Source organism: Trichechus manatus, unplaced genomic scaffold, assembly GCF_000243295.1.
Source record: "Trichechus manatus latirostris isolate Lorelei unplaced genomic scaffold, TriManLat1.0 scaffold00028, whole genome shotgun sequence".
In the NCBI taxonomy this organism is placed as follows: domain Eukaryota; kingdom Metazoa; phylum Chordata; class Mammalia; order Sirenia; family Trichechidae; genus Trichechus; species Trichechus manatus.
This window is the reverse complement of record NW_004443964.1, coordinates 12815973-12838534: the sequence shown is the minus strand read 5'-3', so window position 1 is coordinate 12838534 and position 22562 is coordinate 12815973. Positions and strand designations below refer to the sequence as shown.

The 22562-nt window shown below is 41.2% G+C and overlaps 1 protein-coding gene across 3 annotated transcripts in view; it reads left to right on the top strand.

Moving 5' to 3' along the window:
- MAP2K6 (mitogen-activated protein kinase kinase 6) overlaps positions 1-22562 on the top strand; it is a 115795-nt gene that overhangs the window by 70640 nt on the left and 22593 nt on the right. For all 3 annotated transcript variants that reach the window (XM_023729280.1, XM_023729278.1, XM_023729279.1), the window contains exons 2-7: positions 9130-9196; positions 16333-16381; positions 17095-17208; positions 19095-19214; positions 20409-20525; positions 21676-21727. In XM_023729280.1, coding sequence (XP_023585048.1) covers positions 9130-9196; positions 16333-16381; positions 17095-17208; positions 19095-19214; positions 20409-20525; positions 21676-21727 — 519 coding nt within the window. The remainder of the gene's footprint in view (positions 1-9129; positions 9197-16332; positions 16382-17094; positions 17209-19094; positions 19215-20408; positions 20526-21675; positions 21728-22562) is intronic.

Below are 22562 nucleotides of genomic sequence, written 5' to 3'. Positions count from 1 at the left end.
TTGATGCTGGCTGTGACCTCAATCTCTTCAGGAGCTTTTAAAAAATACGTTCTGGGGCCTCAGTTAGAGAGTCTGAGTCTGCAGAACTCGAAGTGGTTCCCATGGTCCACAGGAGTGGAGGGAGTATGGTTCCATGTTGATGAGGTGTCTGGAACATGTAATTGTAACATAAAGAAGATTTTTTTATTTTTTATTGTTGTAGTCTAAATGAAGTTTCATTTCAAGTTAGTCTCCCATACAAAAGTTTATGCATACATTGTTATATGACTCTAATTGCTCTCCCTGTACTGTGACAGCACACTCCTCCTTTATACCCCTGATTCCCTATGTCCATTCAACCAGCTCCTAACCCTCTCTGTCTTCCCATCTCACCTCCACAGAAGCTGCCCGTTTAGTCTCTTGTATCTACTTGAGCTAAGAGGCACACTCTTCATAAGTATCACTTTATGTCCCACAGTCCAGTCCAATCCCTGTCTGAAGAGTTGGCCTCGGAAATTGTTTTAGTCCTGGGCTGATAGAGAATCCAGGAGCCATGCTTTCCGGGGTACCTCCAGTCTCAGTCAGACCATTAAGTCTGGTCTTCTTACTAGAATTCGAGTTCTGTACCCCATCTTTCTGCTGCTCCATCAGGGACTCTCGTTGGGTAACGTAAAGAAGATTAAATAACACATGGGTCAACGAAGAAGTCTCAAGAGAAACTAAAAAATATTTTGAACAAAATGAAAATACAGTTTACCAAAATTTGTGGGATGCACCAAAAGCAGTACTTGGAGGAAATTTTCATTTTAACGTAAATAACACCAGAGAGGAAAAACGAAGGACAGCATCTGAAGAAATAAGCTGTCCATTGTATGGACAGACATTATATTAGCTCGTATTTTAAAAGTAGAGGCGGAAAACATGGAAGAGAGAAAAGAAACTTGTACTTACCAAGCACCTCTTATATGTTAAAAACCAAAACCAAACCACTTGCCCATCGATTCTGACTCTTAGTGACCCTGTAGGACAAAGTAGAACTGCCCCAGAGGGTTTCCAAGGCTGTAAGTAATCTTTACAGAAGCAGACTGCCACATCTTTCTTCCGCCAGTGGCTGGTGGGTTCAAACTGCTGACCTTTTTGTTAGCAGCCGAGTGCTTAACCACTGCACCACCAGGGCTCCTATCATATGTTAGACTTCTGTATATACATTGTACCATTTGACTTTCATAATGACTAGTGAGATTATTATGTTATCTCCAGTTTACAGATGTGGAAAATGAGTTTAAGATAAGTAGCATTCTCAAGGTTGCATCCATAAATAGCTGCCGAGCTGGGATTTGAAATGAGGTCTTACTGATGCTTAAGTTTGTACTATTTCTACTCTATTCTGTTTGTTTGTGTTGGTTTACTTGGTTGCGTTTTGAAAGTACTCAATACTGATGTATAAACAGTAAAGAACAAATATTCAATCAACAAACATTTATGGTATGTAAGCACTGGGCAACATTATTGCTGTCATAGAGCTTACATGTTAGTCGGAAAGACAGATAATGAACATATAAGTAAATAAATAAATGCAAAAGTGAAGTAATTCTAAAAACTAGTTGCTGTCAAGTCGATTCCAACTCATGGCAACCTCATGTGAGTCAAAGCAGAACTGTGCTCCACTGGGTTTACAGTGGCTGACATTTTGGAAGTAGATCCTCACGCCTTTCTTTAATGTGCCTGTGGGTGGACTCAAACCACAAACCTTTCAGTTAGCAGCCAAGCGCGTTAACCATTTGCACCGCCCAAGGACCCCAAATTATAGATTATGATAAAATGTATGAGGAAAATAAATGGAAGACTGTCATGATGATCTGTTTTCAAGAGAGTGGACATTTTAAGCTTTTATGTTAGAGATTTGGTAAAGTACTGAGCTCATATTGTGTTCCTGGCACTGTGTGAAATGCAGGAATGGGAAAGCCAGGACGTGTGGCTAATCATCCTGAAGGAGTGCTCAGGAAGGTCAGGGAAGGCTCTCTGGGATGTGTGATCAATGACCTGAATTCTGGAAGACTTGAGTTGAGTCCACAAGAGGGCTAGCTCCCTCTAGGCAGAAGGGACAGCACAGGTGGGATCAAGGTCCCAGGAGACTCATTCTGCCCCTTGAAATCAAAACGACTGCAGGTTTTAATATGAGCTTCTCGGTTTTTCCTCTATAAATTTTATGGAATTCCAAAGAAATTTGGCATCCTGGTCAGAGTCTCAATGGTATGTAAGATCCAGTAGTTTTGGGGGAGTGGGAGGATCCATGTCTACTTTCAAACCACGGTTGTAAAAGCCAGCTTCCTCCCTGTCGTCCCCTCCCTCTGCTCTGCTCTGTTAGTTGCTTCACAGATAATCATTGCGATGTAACAACATTTAATGACACTTCCCTGCAGATTTTTGTGCCAAACACCCTTGGAACTTAAGCCTAGATGCAAATAGTGAGAGATCAGCCAAGGCCTCCAGGTTGCCAGTGACTTGGCTGGAAATCCCATTTGTATTGGAAAACAGATTTTTAAAATAAAGTTGGCACTGGAAGCACTGCCATCCTTTTGTGAAGCCGTGTCAAGAATACTCGTAAACCCTTATAATCATGCCTCCGCAACCCTTGGCCAAGCTGACAAGTATGTCAGCGTCAGCATATTCTTATGATGACACCTTCTGTTGGCCGTGCGGGACACTCTTGCTGTTTGGGTTGGCAGTGGCACAGGATCTTCTGATTTTTATATAATGAGGCACATGAGAGAAGCCCTTTGTGCTTACCCTGTTGCCGAGTGGGTGCTGAGCAAGAGGTCTTCTGTACCCCATCATTTTCAGTACGATCAAGGCTAGTGGACTTTTCTGTGGCCTGGTAAATATTTTCTAACTGTTGGCGAGGGTTATTTTCAGTGCCATTTTGCTCCAGGCTAGGATCATCATGACCAATCTTTGGTTTAAGATGAATTTTGTAAATCTGTGTGTGCAGCCGGGCTATCCTATTTTCAGAGAAAACGGGCCTGGGTGTGGCAGGGCCTGAAGTAATATAATGCTGCCTGTGCCCAGCCTAAGGTCCCTGGAGGGTGCAAATGGTTGGTACTCAACTACTAACCAAAAGGTTGGTGGTTTGAACCCATCCAGCAACACCACAGAAGAAAGGCCTGGTGATCTGCTTCCATAAGATTACACCCAAGAAAACCTTACAGAGCTCAGTTCTGTTCTGTAACATATGGGGTGTCCGTTAGTCGGAATCAACTCAGTGGTGACAGGTTTGGTTTTGTGGTTTGGTGCCCAGTAGGGCTGAGGAGACATACCCATTGCAGGTTGTACCAACGACAAGGCAAAGCTTATTGTGATCTGCAGAAATACAGAATTCGCTCTCTTTCTAAGAAGGCTTGCTACCTGCATGTGACCTAATATAGAGCCAGCCTATTTCTTACTTTTTTTTTTGTAACTTTGCTTTTGGATTGCAAGGGAAATGGCTGTTTGAGATGGTTTGCCACTTAGCTTTATTATTCATATTGCTCCCTCCCATTATTATTATTTTTAAATACAGTGTTAAATGTTAGCATCAGGTGTTGGCAGCCTTCCTAGAAGGAACAGATGGGTTTGAAATAAATGCAGCTGGAATCTGACCACGTATTGTTTGTCTTTCTTTTAAGAAGTGAAAGAAGCATTTATAGCAAGGCAGGAAAACGACGTACTGTCCAGAATTACTTTATAGATTTATTCTCCTGGGTCTGGTTAATGATTAACATCACACCTCGGTGTCCACATGGACCCACGTCCCTTCTCCCTGCAGCTTCCCAAGGACAACAACCTCACCACGGTTTGCTGAAATCTGAACTTAGGAAGGGGGTGGAGTCTCTTCAGTTCTGTTTCTCTGGCTGTTGTGTGGTCTTTGGAGGGAAGTAAAGATGACTTCTGCTGGGTTTTCCTCCACCGGCCCTCATTACTGGCCTCTTCGGTGTTACTTTGTCAGAGATAGGCAAGTAAGTGAATTATGGAATGTTGTATGTGTGATTTTTGTTTTATTTGATCTTCTTTTTATAATGAAAGCAGGGTATTTTCTAACAGTGTAATTCAACTAGGTTTTGTGTCTCCTGGAACTGTTTCTCTTGTTGCTGCGAGGAATTGGTATGCTTTGAAATATTAGATTTAAGACAACTTTGTTGGAAGACCATGCAAATCTCCAACTTGTATATAATCAGGGGGCTAGCATCTGGAGGGAAACCCTGGTGGTGTGGTGGTTAAGAGCTATCTATGGCTGCTAACCAAACGGTCGGCAGTTCGAGTCCACCAGGTGCTCCTTGGGATCTCTATGGGGTGGTTTTGCTCTGTTCTATTGGTCTCGACGGCGGTGGGTTTGGTTTTTGGGTTTTAGCGCCTGGAGACAGGAGGCTGGTGATTTTATCGAGCCGGCAGCAACTTCAGGGCAAAAGTGATGTAGAAGTGGTGAAGTGATTGGGGCATAAAGTTGGGATCAGAGAGAATCAGAGGCCTTCTTTTCCCACATCAAGAAAGCTTTATTGCTGTTTCGATTATCGTTATTATTGTAAATCACTGTGTCAAGATCTCTCTCTCTCTTACTATTTCTTTGTGTAGATGTTTTGATGATTTGTTGAGTTACAGTATAATAACTAATTTCTGGTTAAAGTTTATCAAAGGAAGTTTTCTCAGGAAATAGTTCTGCTACCTCTGTCTCATACGAGATAGCTGCATTAGAGATGAAGAAGAGAGAGATGTACGAAATTCAGAGTAACTTCTGCATCTGGTTTGTTTACATGGTAACTGGGGAGCCCTTTTCACGGGCAAACTATCTTTTCCTTTAGTTTTACTTTGTTTAGTCTGAGGGAGCTCTCGGGTTCTGTGTGTAGGGAGACCTCTGAATTATTTGTGTTTCTGTAATTCATATGTCACTTGCGCTGGAATACATATGCAGTTATCTGGACATATTGAACTTGTCATTCATTACTCACCAGAGTATCTCATTTAAAATAGCTGTCAGTATTTATTTGACTGAGGCCCATGAAAGGGAATTGTTGGAATTAGGCCATAAGGAATTAGGGTCTCATCGGATTCTCGTGATTGGATCCAGTGCCTCGCACGTTGTTGTTTGCCGTTGAGTCAATTCTGACTCATGGCAACTATATGAGAGAGTAGAACTGCCCCGTACGGTTTCCTAGGCTGTAATCTTTATGGAAGCAGATCGCCAGGTCTTTTCTCCATGGAGCCACTGGTGGGTTCAAGCCACCAATCTTTCAGTTAGCAGCCGAGTGCTTACCCATTGTGCTACCAGGCCTCCTTAGCACCTAGCGTAGTCCCTGGCAAAAAGTAAAGCTGTATATGTTGTCAATGACTAATTTAGTAACATGTAATAAAAGGTCATCTGATCTCCAGGAACAGGAAAGTGAACATTCTGAATCTTATAAACCTATTGTTGTTAGCACTGAGTCAGCCCCCGACTCATGGTGACCCCAAACACAATGGGATCAGACCACTGTGATTCATAGGGTTTTCAATGGCTTATTTTTTGGGAAGTAGATCACGAGGCCTTTCTTCCTAGTCCATCTTAGTGTGGAAGCTCTGCTGAAACCGATTCAGCATCATAGTAACACACAAGCTTCCAATAACAGATGGGTGATGACTGCGCATGAGGTGCATTGGTTGGGAATCGAACCCAGTCTCCTGCATAGGTGAAAAATTCTACCACTGAACCACCAATGCCTTCGTAAAACCTATACCCATTGCTGTCAAATTGATTCTGATTCATAGTGACCCTATAGGACAGAGTAGACCTGCCTGGTAGGATATCCAAGGCTGTCATCTTTACGGAAAAGGAGCCCTGGTGGCAAAGTGGTTAAGCGCTTGGCTGCTAACCGGAAGGTTGGCAGTTCAAATCGACCAAGAGCTCCAAGGGAGAAAGATCTGGCAGTCTGCTTCCATAAAGATTTGCAGCCTTGGAAACCCGCATGGCCAACTCTGTTCTGTAGGGTTGCTATGGGTCAGAATGCGGGTCAACAGCAATGGATTTTGGTAATCGTTATGGAAGCCGACTGCTACATCTTTCTCCTGCAGAGCGGCTGGTGGGTTCAACCACCAACCTTTGGTGAGCAGCCGAGCTCTTAACTACTGTGCCACCAGGGCTCCTATGAAACCTACGTTCTTGTTAGGTGCCGTCGAGTTGGTTCTGCCTCATAGCAACCTTATGTACAACAGAATGAAGCACTGCCCAGTCCTGTGCCATCCTCACAATCATTGCCATGAGCCCAGCATTGCAGCCACTGTGTCAATCCATCTTGTTGAGGGTCTTCCTCACTTTTTTTCACCCTCTATTTTACCAAGCATGATGTCCTTCTCCAGGAACTGGTCCCTCCTGATAGTACAAAGTACCTGAGACAAAGCATCGCCATCTTCACTTCTGAGGAACATTCTGGCCGTGCTTCTTCCAAGACAGATTTATTTTTCTGTCAGTCCGTGATATATTTAATATAAAACCTATAACCAAACAACCAAACCCACTGCCATCGAGTTGGTTCCGACTCGTAGCAATGTTGTAGAGATGAGCCAGATGAATAGAGAGCTGTGAAAACCTGTTATCACAAAGGTGTTTCTGAAAGACTCTCACTGTGCTGATTACTGCCAAGCCTATTTGTCCTCGGTCTGCGCAGCTTGGCAGAATTGATCTAGATTGGTTTTGGATTTTTAAGGAATAGAAAAAAAAAAAGACTCAGTTATACATTATATTGGGTTATAATATGATCGAGTCTGTCCATGAATTTCCTAAATGACTTACAAATTTTTTACATGAGACTGTAGAGATTGTTTCTCTACATGATTATAATGAATAGCTCCTTAAGTATCTCAGCGCCTTTTCATCACTTGATTCTCACGTCAGTCTGATGAGGTGGGTTTTGATGTTACATCCCCATTTTTATACTTGAAGAAACTGAGAGTCAGATGAAAAGTGACTGTAGAGGTCACTTGGTGAGTGGAAGAACTAGCGTGTAAACTCCTTTTTTTTTTTAACTCAGAATCCCATACTCCCCCACCCCACTCTCTCTGGTCAGCTCTAAACTTCTTACTTTGTGGAATCGTGGAAGGAGCTCTGGCCTAGGTGTCAGGAGACCTGGATTCTGGTTCTGACTGGGTCATTGCTCTGGATGTTGAGCAAGCCACTGAAGTCTTTGGATGTAATTTTCCTGCAAGGAGGTTAGAGTAGCTTCAGAATCCCTATCAGGCCCTTATCCAAGGCTTGTGTCAGCTCTGAAATGCTCACCTACAATGTAGAGAAGAGTTGAGAGAGAAAGTGGAACACTTGCCATTCGATCCAGCTCTGCTTTGGCTTCCCCTGACAAGATAGAAGGAGTTGCAGTGGTTAAGCCCTCCTTGGAAATCCTATGGGCAGTTCTACTCTGTCCTGTAGGGTCACTATGAATCGGAATCAACTCAACAACAATGGGTTTGTTTTTTTGGGTTTGGCCAAGCACGGAGAAATAGGACCGCCACAGATGACGAGAATCTTGGGCCCTATAAGACTGTTTTCTTTGATCTGTTTCCTGAGCTGGTATTTCTCGGTCTGTTCTTTTTTACTCATCAACAAAAGTATTTGAGCCAAGCTCTCTTGTGGTTTCAGCCCAGGGATGAACACATCTGGGCTGTGTTCCCATCTGGCCTAAAAAGAAGTGATAACCTCTTTGTATGAGCCCATCTGTTATCGTAATCCTTTTTGGAACAGGGAAACTGTAAATAAATATCACCTTATTCTTCTCTGAAGGAGCCCTTGTGGTGGAGTGGTTAAGCACCCAGCTGCTAACTGAAAGGTCGGCGGTTCGAACCTACCAGCTGCTCCATGGGAGAAAAATGAGCTAGTCTACTTCCATAAAGATTTCAACCTTGGAAACCCTATGAGGCAGTTCTACTCTGTCATACAAGGACACTATGAGTCAGAATCAACTCAACAGCAGCAGGCTTTTTTTTTTTTTTTTTGGTATCCTTCTCTGAGATTTTCAACTTATAGCAGGTAGATGTGGGGTGGGGAGCATAGGACAATACACAATTTTTTTTTAAATTTTTTAAAATTATTATTATTATTTTTTATTTTACCTGCATGGTTAACTCTGCAGTTGTTCACAGATCAATTTAAAAAAACAAAACAAAACAAACAAACAAAAAAAGCTGTAAAACATTGTGATAAGGGGAACTACATTTACTTGCCACCATCCATCTGCCAGTTTGTCAGACTGTGATGGCTTGTGTGTTGCTGTGATGCTGGAAGCTTTGCCTCCACTATTTCAAATATTAGCAGGGTCACCCATGATGGAAAAGTTCTAGCAGAACTTCCAGACTAAGACAGAGTAGGAAGCAAGGCCCGCTGATCTACTTCTGAAAATTAGCCAATGAAAACTTTATGGATCACAACAGAATATCGTCCAATATAGTGCTGGAAGATGAGCCCGCTAGTTTGGAAGGCACTACGCAATAGCCTTAACAGTGGACTCATGAAAATGGTGAAGGAGCAAGCAACACTTTGGTCTTTTGTACATAAGGTTGCTTTGATTTGCAAGTGACTCTTCAGCAACTAATGACAAACATTTTATTGACATTGAAAAGAAAAGATAAATAGATAACTATAAACCCCTTGCCATCAAGTCGATTCCTACTCATAGCAACCCTGTAGGACAGAGTAGAACTGCCCCATAGGGTTTCCAAGGAGTGGCTGGTGGATTCGAACTGCTGACCTTTTCGTTAGCAGCCAAGCTCTTAACCACTACACCGCCAGGGCCCCAGATAAACTATAACCACCACCATCTACCATCACCACCAAAAAACAGAGGGACAAAACTCCTAGCAGGTAGCAAACGGCAGGTCTTCCCAGGAAAAGAGACTCGGTGTTCTTACACTGACATTATCACCCTGGACTAGTCAATATCCTCATCAATGATTCTAGTCTGCATTTGGAAAGCTCTGCTCTGCCTGGTACTTGGATGCTGTCACTTCCAGACTTCCTGGGTAGGAAGTAGAATTCTGAATGGGGAGATAAGAGCTACATGCCCAGATCAGCCCTTTCCCCTCACTGCCGCCTCTACCCTGCTGTCCTGCTGTGAATTAGATCTTAAAACTTTTTCCTTGTGTCTTTCCTCATAGGCAAAAAGCGAAACCCTGGCCTTAAGATCCCGAAAGAAGCATTTGAACAACCTCAGACCAGTTCCACGTAAGTTGGCAAGATCATCATCTTCATTCCAATACTTGTACCTTACAGATTTTTAGGGAAGGAGGGTTCATTATTGGATTGATGAGCAATGCCCTGGCTTTGGAAATAGCTGTTAGAAAAAGAGCTCTTTATGGGGCAGAAGCCGTTTGCTCAGTGTTTTGAGACCTGAGGTAATCACTCAATCAGTCTATATCGAATAGGTAACTTTGGACTCGATGTTTCAAATTATCGGTTGGGTGAGAACTGAAATGCATTTGGCCTATGGGGTCCTGTGTAACTCAAGATAGGTCTGAGGGTGTAGACTCTCTTACCTTTCCCCTGTAGATTTGAGCAAACAAACAAATCCCTGAAAGCCACTACTGTAACTCTTAGGGTGACATAAAAGGTAGTATTTGGTGAAGACCCAGCATCCTAGCACCTACATCCTGCCCTTGAGAGTTGTATAAACAGAGGACAAAATGAGGTAAAGGAAACCGTCTTTATAGCTGAGGCTTTGGCTCAAATCCCTAACTGAGTTCAAGTCCTGATGAAGCAGGATATGCTCCCAGTGAGCCTCCCTCTTGTTTCCTTGTCTTTCTGTAGGGTAGGGAGAGTGCTTCCTGTCCAGCTGGAGGTAAGACCACTTACCAAAGCACCTGCATAGGAGGAATGGAAATTCCAGGAAACGAATCACAATAGAAGTACCAGAGAGACATAGGAAGTCCAAAGAGAGACCATCCCAGTGCAAGCCAGTTTGGGGCTTTTGCTCATCTCTACAAAAGTACCTCTTTGTAAAGGTTTTTGACCTTAACCATATCTGCCCTCTCCGAAAAGTGCTAGTAAAAACAATCATATTTATTGTACGACATCGTTAAGGTCATTGGTCATTGCATTCTCTGCAGCGATATAAAAAATTAGAAGAATCCCCAAGGGCAGAGTGGAGTGGAGGGCTACTCCTACTAACTTACTGAACACACTTATTTTTGGGAGCTTTTTGTAGATTACTTGGTATTTTCTACATAGACATGCCATCAGCAAATAGATAGTTTTATTTCTTCCTCTTCAATCTTTATTCCTTTAAATTTTTTTTATTGCCTTACCGTGATGGTTGATATGTGCATGACTATGTTAAATAAGATGGCTCAGAGCGGGTGTCCTTGCCTTGTTCCCAGTCTTAGAGAAGAGCATCCAGTCTTTCATCACCAAGTATGACGGTAAACCAAAATCTAATCCAGCTCCCATCGAGCCGATTCAGTATGATGTTAGCTATAGGTTTTTTGTGGATGCTGTTTATGAGATTGAATAAGTTCCTCTCTGTTTCTGGTGTACTGAGAGTTTTTATCAGGCATGGGTGTTGAATTTTGTCAAATGCTTTTCTGCATCAATTGATAATGATCATAAGATTTTTTCTTCTTTTTCCTGTCGATATGGTAGATTACACTGATTAATGTTTGAATATTGAACCTAGCCTTGCATACCTGGAATAAATGCCACTTAATTGTGGTATATATATGTTTTTATATATTGTTGGATTCAGCTGTCTAAAATTTTGTTGAAGATTTTTTGTCTAAGTTCCTGAGAGATGTTGGTCTATAGTGGGTTTTCTGTGTGCGTGTTTCCTGATTTCGGTTATAATACTGGCCTCAAAATGAGTTTGAAAGTGTTCCTTATTCTTCTGTTTTCTGATAGAGAGTGTATAAAACTAAAAAACCAAATCTGTTGCTGTCGAGTTGATTCTGACTCATAGCGATCCTATAGGACAGCGTAGAACTGCCCCATAGGGGTTTCCAAAGAGCAGCTGGTAGATTTGAACTGCTGACTTTTTTGGTTAGCAACTGAGTTCTTAACCACTGTGCCACCAGGACTCCAGAGAGTGTATTATGTTGGTGTTAATTCTTTTCTGAATGTTGCTAAAATTCTCCAGTGAAACCATCTGGAACTAGATATTTCTTTTTTGGAAGCTTTTTAATTACAAATTCTATTTGTTAAAAGTTAATAGTTTTAATAGTTTAATACTTATAGGACTATTCAGAAGATCTGTTTCATCTCGGCTGAGTTTTAATAGTTTGAAGTTTTGGAGGAATTGGCCCATTTCTTCTAAGTTGTTGAATTTATGAGAGTAAAGTTGTTCATAGTATCTCTTTATTATTGTTTTAATGATTACAGGATCTGTTGTGATATCCTGTTATATTCTTGATATTGGTAATTCGTATCTTCTTTCTATCTCTGTCAATCTTGCTAGAGGTTTATCAATTTTATTGATTTTTTTTTAAGAAACTAAACTTTTGTTCTTTATTGTTTTCCTGTTTGCAATTTCATTGATTTCTGCTCTTTATTATTTCTTCTGGGATATATTTTTATATCAACCTCCCAGCTGTTTTATATCCCTTCCCTTTACCTTTTTATTCTTTGCTTTTTCCAATGTATACTAATTTTCTGTTTTTTATGAACTTGATAAAAGCCACCTTTTAATCCCTCTTTGTTGTGAGTAAATTACTAGAAGCCCATGCAAGGATAAAAGTGGTTATGTTTTGTCTTTCCCTTGTGCAGTAGAATTTACTTGAATATACTTTTGGGCTTCACTGTGCGAAGCCAAGAGCGTTATTATTGCTCTTCATTATTGTAACTATACAGTTTCAGCTCAGGGAAGGGCTTAATGCTATTATTTTAAAGGCTTAAATTTGTGTTCCTGAAGAAGTAGCTTCCACTTTCTGCATTTTTCTTGGCAACTTTTTTGAGGGTGGCTTTCTGATTCTTACCATTCATAGCCTGCCTCTCTGTCTGCCGTATTACACGAAAATAAATAGCCCAGGACAAAGCTCCGTTCTCCTTCGTTCAGTGTGTGTGGTCCCTCTGCTTGAGTGCTTTCCTTGCCAGTGTGTCTTTGAGCTCTCCTGTCACTTGATTGGCACTAATTCTAAAGCGATCCTGTGCTAGTCAGTATTATTTCATCTAACCCTCACAGGAAAGTCAGGCGGCAGTTATTATCATATATTCTTGCTTTAGAAGAAAGTGGAGCTGTAAAAGGGTCAGCTGCCTTGCCCAAAGCAGTTGAACCTAGCTTGGTGGATAGGAGTCCAGACTCTGGAGCCAGAATGCCTGGGTTCATATTTGGGATCTATACTTCACTAGCTGAAAACCTTAAGCAAATTACCTAAACTCTACTAAGCCTTAATTTCCCCTTCTGAAGAATGGGAATAAACAACAGTGGTTGTTATAAGGATTCGATGTTGTAACATATGTTAAGTGTCAAGCATAGTGCCTGGAACATTTTAATTGCTCAGTGAAGAGTAGCTCCGAGTGTTGTTATGATTACTGCTCAGCTTCTAAGTGGAAGAGCTGGTATATAAACCCAGGGCTGTCTGACTACACGTCTGTCCTCTTAACTGTGTAAGGCTGATAGATGCTAGGGCCAGACAGTCCATGGCTAGTGAAATGAGAGGCAGGAACCTTCACCTCTGTAGGTGAGAAGCCTTCATGGTGTGGCTCTGAGTTTCAGTCTCACTTCTCTTTGAATGACTTTCAATTATTTAGTTTCTTTCAATGTCAATTCTTCACATTAAAATAGAAATAATAATACCTCTAAGACTTTTGAAAATTAAAGGTGATATTTTATGTAAAGGGTCTATATATATATATATATACCCTGTCACTCAAAATAAGCAAAAAAAAACCAAATCAGTTGCCATCGAATTGACTTTAACTCATGGCAACCTCATATGTGTCAGAGTAGAACTGTGTTCCATAGGGTTTTCAAGGACTGAATTTTTCAGCAGATTGCCAGGCCTTTCTTTCAAGGTGCCTTTGGGTGGACTTGGACCTCCAACTTTTTGGTTAGCAGCTGAGCATGTTAACTGTTTGCACCACCCAGGGACTCCTCTCTCACCCAAGTAGGTGCTTAAGACATATTGTTGAATAAAAAAATAGTTATTAAAATAAACAACCAGTGAACTGGTTACTCATATAGTATTATAAATAAGTAATTGTTATAATAAGCAGAAGGCTAGTTGTTCATATAAAAAACAAACACTAGGTGACCTTTTGAATACTTTCGGCCTTCCAGGGAAAGGGCTTTATAGTAAGCTTGGTTCTTTTCCCGGAGGACTAAAATACTGAATAAATGACAGAGAACGCCCTCCTACAGTGTAAACCTCCTGCACAGTCTCAATGCCCCAGACAAACTACTATGCCTGGCCCTGGACAGAATACAGTATCAACTAATCCAATCTGAGCTGTCAGTCTTAGCCCCATTGCTGATGCTTTTGGTTGACTTGATGAGCCCGAAGGCTTGAGGCTTGGTTGGGTTGATCATTTTCTTTAGAGGAAGAGGAGGGTGTTGGGAGAAAATTATTTGGATTCAATCAGACTTGGGCTAGAATTGTAGCTTCACCACTTGCCAGCTTTTAAACTGGAAGCAAGTTTATTAAACTCTAAACTAATGGTGTCTCATCTGGAACATAGGAATATTGATACCCATGGTTTTGGGAGTTTTCTGTTTTTGTTTTTGCAGGAGAAGGGGGTATTAAATGAGATGCAGGTAAAACACTTAGTCCAGTCCTCACGACATTTCCTTCCCTCTTAGGTAAGATTGACATTCAGGTGACCTGAGTTTTATTCTCAGTTCTGTTGATGGGACTGTGGCTTCAGCAAATCATCAAACTTTTCTGGGCCTCATTTCTCTCAGTCTGGAAAATGGAATGATACCTTCCTACGAGGTATAGTTATAACGCAAAGTTGGAGTTCCAGGTGGTGCAAACGGTTAATGCTCTTGACTGCTAACCCAAAGGTTGGCATTTCAAGTCCACCCAGAGGTACCTAGGAAGAGAGGCCTGGTGATCTACTTCTGAAAAATCAGCCATTGAAAATCCTACGGAGCACAGTTCTACTCTTACACACATGGGATCACCATGAGTCAGAGTCGACTCAATGGCAACTGGTTTTATAATGCAAGGTTAGTATAGAACTGGGGTCAGCATACCTCTTTGTAAAAGGCCAGATAGTGAGTATTTTAGGCTGCATGGACCACAGTGGCCTCTGACACATATTCTTTGTTGCATGTTTTTTACAGCCCTTTAAACTTGTAAAAATCGCTCTTAGCTCAGCCACAGGCTGCAATTTATGCCGACCCCTTGTATAGAATAATATTAGACCTGAAGAGGGCTTTTCCAATGCCTTCGAAGGATGAGCAAGAAAACAGAGGTAGCCCCAAGTAATGAGTGACCTTCCTGTTGCCACATATTTGTAAAAGGAAGGCTGCTAAATAATTGTGAAGAATTATTTTTAATTATTTCTATTAGTCACATGTTTCAAATAATGTTTGTCTTTGTCTTGACGTTCCATTGCAACTAGTACAAACTTACGGTCACAGCTAAAGAAAAATAGCTTTCAGAATTTTAAGAATGAGAAATTAGGATTTTGGAAATTGGATTCCTCTGGAAAGCTTCCCTGACGGATAATTTCCTGCTCAGAAACACGGGATACGTAAAACCATCACTGCCTAGTGTGTGTGTATGTGCCGTGTATGTGTGTATGTGTGTGTGTGTGTCTTTCCCTCCTAGTCCCCAGTTTTCAGTTAGTATAGAAAGACTCCCCAAGTGTTCTCTCCACATCAAAGGGATTTTGAGGTGAGAGCAGGTTTGCTATTAAAATCTTAGATTCATTTTTATATCTGTGTTTATGTTCCTACTTCTTTCTTATTATTTAATTTATTTATTTAGTTTTGGCAGAAGAGGTAGAACCAGAACACATCAAGGTTGGGAAAAATGTCATTGGCAAAGGATTCCTTCCTCCCTCCCTTCTTTCCTTCCCTTCCCTTCTTCCTTCCTTCCTTCCTTCCTTCCTCCCTTCTTCCCTCCCTCCCTGTCTTTCTTCCTTCCATTTCCTTTGAGTTTTTTCAAGACAATTCTGGCGTGGAACATCTCTCCGAGGAGACCTGAGTCCTCACTTCGGGCGATCCTGTGCTCTGTAGCGCTGGGAGGCTTTGAGCTTTAGCCTCTGCTTGCGGCTGTTTGTTCAGTCATACTTATGGGATGTTTATTAGCGTTTATTACTTTTATCATGATCCTTTTGCTGCGTTTATTTCAAGAAAATACTTTTCTAGGCTCTTAGCTAGATGTATGGAGTCCCTGGATGGTGCAAACAGTTAAGCGCTTGGCTGTTAAATGAAAGGTGGTGGTTCGAGGCCACCCAGAGGTGTCTTGGCAGAAAGGCCTGGAGATCTATTTCTGAAAAATCAGCCATTGAAAATCCTATGGAGCACAGTTCTACCGCTACACACGCGGGGTTGCCAAGAGTTGTAGTCAACTTCACAGCAACTCGTTTGTAAGATGTACTGTCAAAACCAAACGTCTTTATCTAAGTGGATTGATATAACCTAAGATAGTATTAAAATAGTACAGATAAATTCACGTGAGATGACCGTGATCTCTCTGACGGAGACATATAATCAGCAAACCTCTCACTCCTAGGAAGACCCCTGGGAATTATGTACTGAAGAAGTACCTCTGGACTCGATTAGATAGCATCGTGGTGTAGAAAGTATGCTCACCTGGAAGTCAGGAAACCTGGGTTTAGTCATGTGACCTTGGGCAAGTCACTTCACCTCTCTGGACCTTTTCTTCCATCTATAAAAGAAGAGACTAGATTTGGAATTCCTATGTTGTATGAATTTTGTGAGTTAACAAAACCATATGCCAACTATTGATCCTTTTTAAAACAATTGTGAAAAAAAGGTGGAATAATTGAGCATATCAGTGCTTCAAGTTTGAAGTTGACTATTATATTATAATTACCTATATAATTCTGTATATATGATTCATATTTACTGGGTATTTATGTTAAGCATTCTTCTCACCCATTTTACTTGGAATATCTCGCTTCATACTCACTGATACCCCACCAGGTAGGTGTATTGGTACCCCCACAGTACTGAAGAAATGGAAACTCAGAGATTAGCTTATCTGAGCTCATATTGCTGTTACGTGATAGCAGACCTTAAACCCAAATGTATTTTATTCCAAATCCCACTGACATTCTGCTTTATTTTACTCATGGAACCTCGTTACTAAGGAAGACTCTCTCCAGTCACATATGATCTGGGGAAGGACACCTTTGACTAAACACCTCATGTTTTTTCTTTGTCCTGTTCTCTTTCTTAGGCCACCTCGAGATTTAGACTCCAAGGCTTGCATTTCTATTGGAAATCAGGTGAGCAAAATCAAATCTACCAATTAATACCTTGGCAGTTTTACATGCATGCTTTCTGAATGACCAATGGAAAAATATATTTTCTGTAACATGCAGTCAGGTGGTGGGTCAAAAACAGGTTTGAATTTAAAGGGAAGGGGTATGTGGCGATCTGCTTCCAAAAAATTAGTCATTGAAAACCTCACAGAGCACATTTCTACTCTGATACACATGGGGTTGCCATGAGTCGGAATTGACTGCATGGCATCTGGTGGAGCTGTGTGGAGCTCTTCCTATTTTGAATGGTGACTTGAAATCAGGCAATTTTGGTCCTGATGTAAGGTAGATATTTGAGGAGAGTGGATGTCTGTCCTTGGGGGGCGTTTCTCAAAACCCTAAACATTGATCCATTTGCCACCAGTCAGAAAAATGGATTACCACAGTGTAGATAGCTTAAACTGAGCAATCTGGAAGCCAAGTTGGAGTTGGATAGGCATTCTGAGAATCTCTTATGTTGCCTGTGACAAGCAGGTGGCGTGCTGTGGGAGCCTCAACATCTGCAGGAGTTTCTTGCAGCTTCTTGCTTTCGGTGGCTGCTCTGGTATCCCAGAAGTCTTCTGGCCCAGAACATCATCCGTAAAACATCGGGAGAAGCCAAATAGAGGATAAAAGCTCAGTCCATGTCCAGTTAATTTTTCTCTTTCCTATTGCATTATTACTTTTCTCTCTTGCAGAACTTTGAGGTGAAGGCTGATGACCTAGAGCCTATAATGGAACTGGGGCGAGGGGCGTACGGTGTGGTGGAGAAGATGCGGCACGTGCCCAGCGGGCAGATCATGGCGGTGAAGGTAGAGCTGACGATCCCCAGCATTTTATATCTGTGGTGTATATGTTTACCCATCTACTTGCAAATCATAGAAAACTTGATTTACACAGAAAATGGCAAATCAGCGGCCCATTTCATAGAAGCAAAAAGTGTTTAATGGGGTGAAACAGGAAAGGTTCCTTGAATGGAACAACGTTTTCCCACAAATGTGGGAAAATACTTCCTTGATACAAATCGCAGCCACTTTTTTTTGTTTTTTAATTGATAAGTCCCACCCTCCTTACTTTTAATTTTTCACACAACTGCCAGTCGTTATAACGTTTAATAGAATTAACAGTACTTTATTAGCCTTATCAAATACCTACCTGGTCCACATTAAAATTTCCTTGATTGTATCAGAGGCTTGTTTGTTTGTTTTTCTGGCCTTTTGTGTTGTTGGTTGTTCAAATCAGCGCCCAAAGTTCACATACTGCATCTGGTTGTGATATCTCATAAGTCTCTTTTTCTCTGTATTCTGTTGTTTTTAAAGAATTGGCCCTGAAAATCAGTAATTGAGAGAGAGGAGCTGTCTCCAATTCTGCAAAAAGGAGAGTAAAATGCATGCAAGTAGATTTGCATAATTTTTGAGCCATTAAAAGAAATTTAGGATTTTCAAATGGCCTTTTTCTTGAGTAGAGACCGGAGGGACTTTAGAGAATTAACGTCTCCAGCCGATAGATTTGGTCCATCGTTAGCAACGTGGATGGTCAGATGGCTTGTACCCCCTTTTGCTGTTGGAGAATGGAGATGTCTTTCCCTTACTTTGTAGATACTGAGGTTTGACCTTCTGCTGATTTTTGGCTAAGTAGATAAAAAACGTGAAGGTCTAGTGATATTAAGAAGCCCTGGTGGCTCAATGGTTAAGTTCTTAGCTGCTAACTGAAAGGTCGGAGGTTCAAACCCACCTAGCGGCTCCATGGAGAAAAGACCTGGTGGTCTGCTCCTGTAAAGATGGTTGTTGTTGTGTGCTGTGCAGTCAATTTCAACTCATAGCAACTCCAGGTGAGAGCAGAGCTGCCCCATAGGGTTTCCTACGCTGTAATCTTTATGGGAGCAGATGGCCAGGTCTTTTCTTCTTCAGAGCCGCTGGCGGGTTCAAACCACTAATCTTTCGGTTAGCAGCTGAGCGCTTACCTATTGCGTCACCAGGGCTCCTTCCCGTAAAGATTACAGCCTAGGGAACCCTATAGGGCAGTTCTGCTCTGTCATATGGAGTTGTTGTGAGTTGGAATTGACTCGATGGTACACAATAACAACAAGTGGTATTATGTATTTTCTGTCACTTAATCATAAGAAATGGAACCATGTTTCTTTAATACTACACTTGCTGGTGTGGCAGGTTCTCTTCTCTCAGAAGCACTGGGGTGGAAATGAGTGGGGTCTCCATTTCTGTTGGATTCTATTTCCTGTAGCTGTGCCAACGCTCTTACAGCTGCTGTTTATTCCAAAGACTATCACATGTTCCCAAAGAGGGGCTTTTTAGCTCTTTGTCTCTCAAGGCTCGGGATCAGCAGCAAACTAATTAACATTGTGGCTCTTGCACAGACATAATAAAGCAAACCAGACTGTTTTTGTAAGTTGGAAAAGACATTCCTAAACATCAAACATTTTGCCCACTCTCCAAAATATATTATCTGTTTACTTCCTACCAGGGATTAGTCAGGAAATCAAATGAATATGGTCTGGTCTTCCTTATTTTTCATTGGCTACAAATAGCATATCACTTGGAGTATTTGAGTGGCTGTTGCTACAAGTTGTGTTGTGAATTTCTGTACTATTTTTAGAATGCCCATCCTTAAGGTCCCTACCTTATTAACTGACTCATCCTCATAGTAGTAACCACAAATGTTTCCATGCATTTTCATTCAGCGGATCCGGGCCACAGTAAATAGCCAAGAGCAGAAAAGGCTACTGATGGATTTGGATATTTCCATGAGGACAGTGGACTGCCCTTTTACTGTCACCTTTTATGGAGCACTCTTCCGGGAGGTAGGTGATTCTTCAATTTAGCCCAAGGAGAACAATAACTTAAACAGAGGTTTCTTAGATCACATAAGTGCCATCCACTCTCATGGCACTCTTCTCTGTTGGCATTTCTCATATTGAGGGTTGTAAGTCTTACGCGAGGAGCCTTGAGTGGTGCAGTGGTTAAGTGCTCGACTGCTAACCTAAGAGCTCCCATCAGCAGCTCTGCAGGAGAAAGACCTGGCAGTTTGCTCCCGTAAAGATTACAGCCTTGAAAACACTATGGGGCAGTTCTGCTCTGTCCTTTGGGGTCGCTATGAGTCAGAATCGACTGGATGGCAATGGGTTAAGTCTTAGGCAATGATTACATGCCCTGGTACAAAAGTCAGCTTTTAAGTATGACATTTTCAGGTGTGTTTAACCCCTTTAAAAATGCCGAGGCTTTCTTTTTTCTGTTTTGGTTGGCCTATTTTGGCAGACCTGCCTGTAGATTGTGGGGCGCTCGTGGTGTAGTGGTTAAGAGCTCAGGCTGCTAACCAAAAAGCTCAGCAGTTCGAACCCACCAGCTGCTCCTTGAAAACCCAATGGGGCAGTTCTACTCTGTCCTTTAGGGTCTCTATGAGTTGGAATTGACTCAACGGCAATGGGTGTGGTTTTTTTTTTTTTTTTTTTTTTGGCTATAGATTGATCAATTGTCTATAGATTGATTTGGATAGATTCCTTAATATCTGAAATATTGCGGTCTTTTGGACACATAAGCTTCATGTAGCCTGCTTATGCACCATATAGGCTTATTTTATTGCTTTGCTCTGCCTCTGTTTTTCACTCCACCCTTATATGGATTATGATGCTTCATCTCAGTCTTAAAACCAGCCTCATGATTGACTATTGCTGGTGCTCAGAGAATGAGGGGTCAGACATGGAGCAGGCAGACAGCAGTTACAGTAACGGCTTGTGGCTATTAGTATTTAGATCCTTGTTTTCACTGAGGAGTGGTGATCACGTGCAGGTTCTCTTTTGGTGTCTGCTGGCTTGCTCTTTGGAGATAATGTTACTTGTTTATAAATTCCTTTGCTGTCTTGAAGGGGGACTGTACGTTTCCCCAAAAAACTCAAAGCAAGAAATTATGGTTCTTCCTGACAGGTGTTAAGTGTTTCTTTCTTTGTTTTGTTCTCCCTTCCATCCTTGCTAACAATCCTTCAACCACTTGTTCTTTAGGGCGATGTGTGGATCTGCATGGAGCTCATGGATACATCACTAGATAAATTCTACAAGCAAGTTATTGATAAAAGCCAAACAATTCCAGAGGACATCTTAGGAAAAATAGCAGTTTCTGTGAGTACATCATGAAACTTACTACAAGGAGAGTGTGAGAAGTCTAGGCCTGATATGTCTTTGTGTTCCCAGTATGAAGAAACACTGTCTAGACCATAGCTACTATCCGGTACATGTCTGTTGAATGTATGAGTGGATGGATAAATGAATGCTTTTGTTTCCAAGCACTGCGTAGAAGATTCCACCACTGACTAGGTTTGTTGAATGCTAAGTTAAATGCCTTCTAAGCAGTGTGTTCATCCAGTATGATGACTCCATCCCTGGTGTCTGTATTCTGAAATGTTTCTTCCCATTTTCATTTGTAGAGTTTTAGTTTTTTCCTTCGGGTTGATGGCCATAGAAGGAAGCAGAAGAAAAAGAAATGGAAAGAAAGAATGCTATCTTAATGGCTGTTGAGGCTCAGAAGAGTGGAGGGAAAAAATGCTTGAGGCTAGAATCCTGTTCCAAAGTGGGAAGAATGCAGAATAGAATTTCAAATTCTCATGGAATCCAGACTTTCTGGAGCCACTGAGGCTGGATGAAACCTCGAAACTATTACCCTGAGATAATCTTTAAACCTTAAACCAAAAATATCCCGTCTTCTTAAAACCAAAAAATAGTTTATCTTAATAAGTAAAGTATGTCTGCCTTGAGTATTGTACTCTGTTAAAGAATTATCTGTGTGAGAGCAAATTGACAATAGCAAATCAGAAGGTTAGATAAGAAGCTTAGGGGGCAATGAGTTTAAGTCAATGGTGGTGGGACAATTTGGAGAAGGGTGGCAAGAATGTTTATACAACTTGAAGAATATAATCAATGTCACTGAGTTGTACATGTAGAAATTGTTGAAATGGTATATAACTGTGTGTATTTTCACCCAAATTAAAACAAAATAGTTGAGGCCAAATGAAAAACTAGATGAGTGAGACATCCTCTCTACTATAAGATATAGTCTGTCCAGCAGATGGTGTCCAGTTCATCCATTTATCCACCCATATATTCATTCTTTCATCTTTGTGTAACTTCCTGTGCGTTTTCCTTGATAGGGCTACTCTTTAAGAAAACAGACCACGCTCTGACCTTAAGCCAAGGCTAGTAAACCTGGATGTACTTAACATTTAATTTCCTTCCAGTGATAGGGTAAATAAATTATCTTGTGTTTCTCTTGCAGATCGTTAAGGCATTAGAACATCTACACAGTAAGCTCTCTGTGATTCATCGAGGTAAGCATCAGAGAGCCACCCTGGCTGCTCCTTTTATAAATTCGTCTTTTTTACTTGCAGTTGTTGTTTTGTTTTGGATAGAAGTAGAATTGGGTCAGGCAAGAGAACTGAGGGGTTTTCCTTCAGGATTAGTTAGTACATCATGTAAGGAGCTGTTCTTTATTTTGGCTGAGGATATAATAAGACATGGGCTTTATATTACATTATACCTAAATTGAATATAAAGTTGTGGGATTATCTTACTGAGAATTTTAGAGAATAGATTAAAATGCATCTAGTATTGGCCATCACCTGGGAGCTTGTTAAAAAAGCAGAATCGCAGATCCCAAGACCAGTTGAATCTGAATCTTCATTTTAACAGTACAATACAATGTGAAAAGCTCTGGTATAAAGCACAGCCCTTTTAGACAGCAGGAGATGGATAAAATGACTTTGGTAGATTTGTCTCTTCCTTCCCTCCTTCCCTCCCTTTCTATTAACTTATCTCTATGTCCATCCATTCATCCACCCATATATCCATTCTTCTTTCATCCATCCATCCATCCATCCATCCATCCATCCATCCATCCATCCATCCACCCATCTATCCATCCATCGATCCACTCATCTCTTATAATCACTTTTCAAGTATTTTTTGATACAGCACTGTAATAGGTGCACTGTGAGATATCTGAGAGGAAAACATATCATTCTTTGCCTCTGAGATTGTTAAAATTCCACATAGACTTCTTGATAGGGAAATAAGATGAATATACAACAAACACATTGAAAAAAATAAGCCACTTTAGAAATATGTAAGTACCAAATATAAATGTAGCATCAATAGAACATAAAA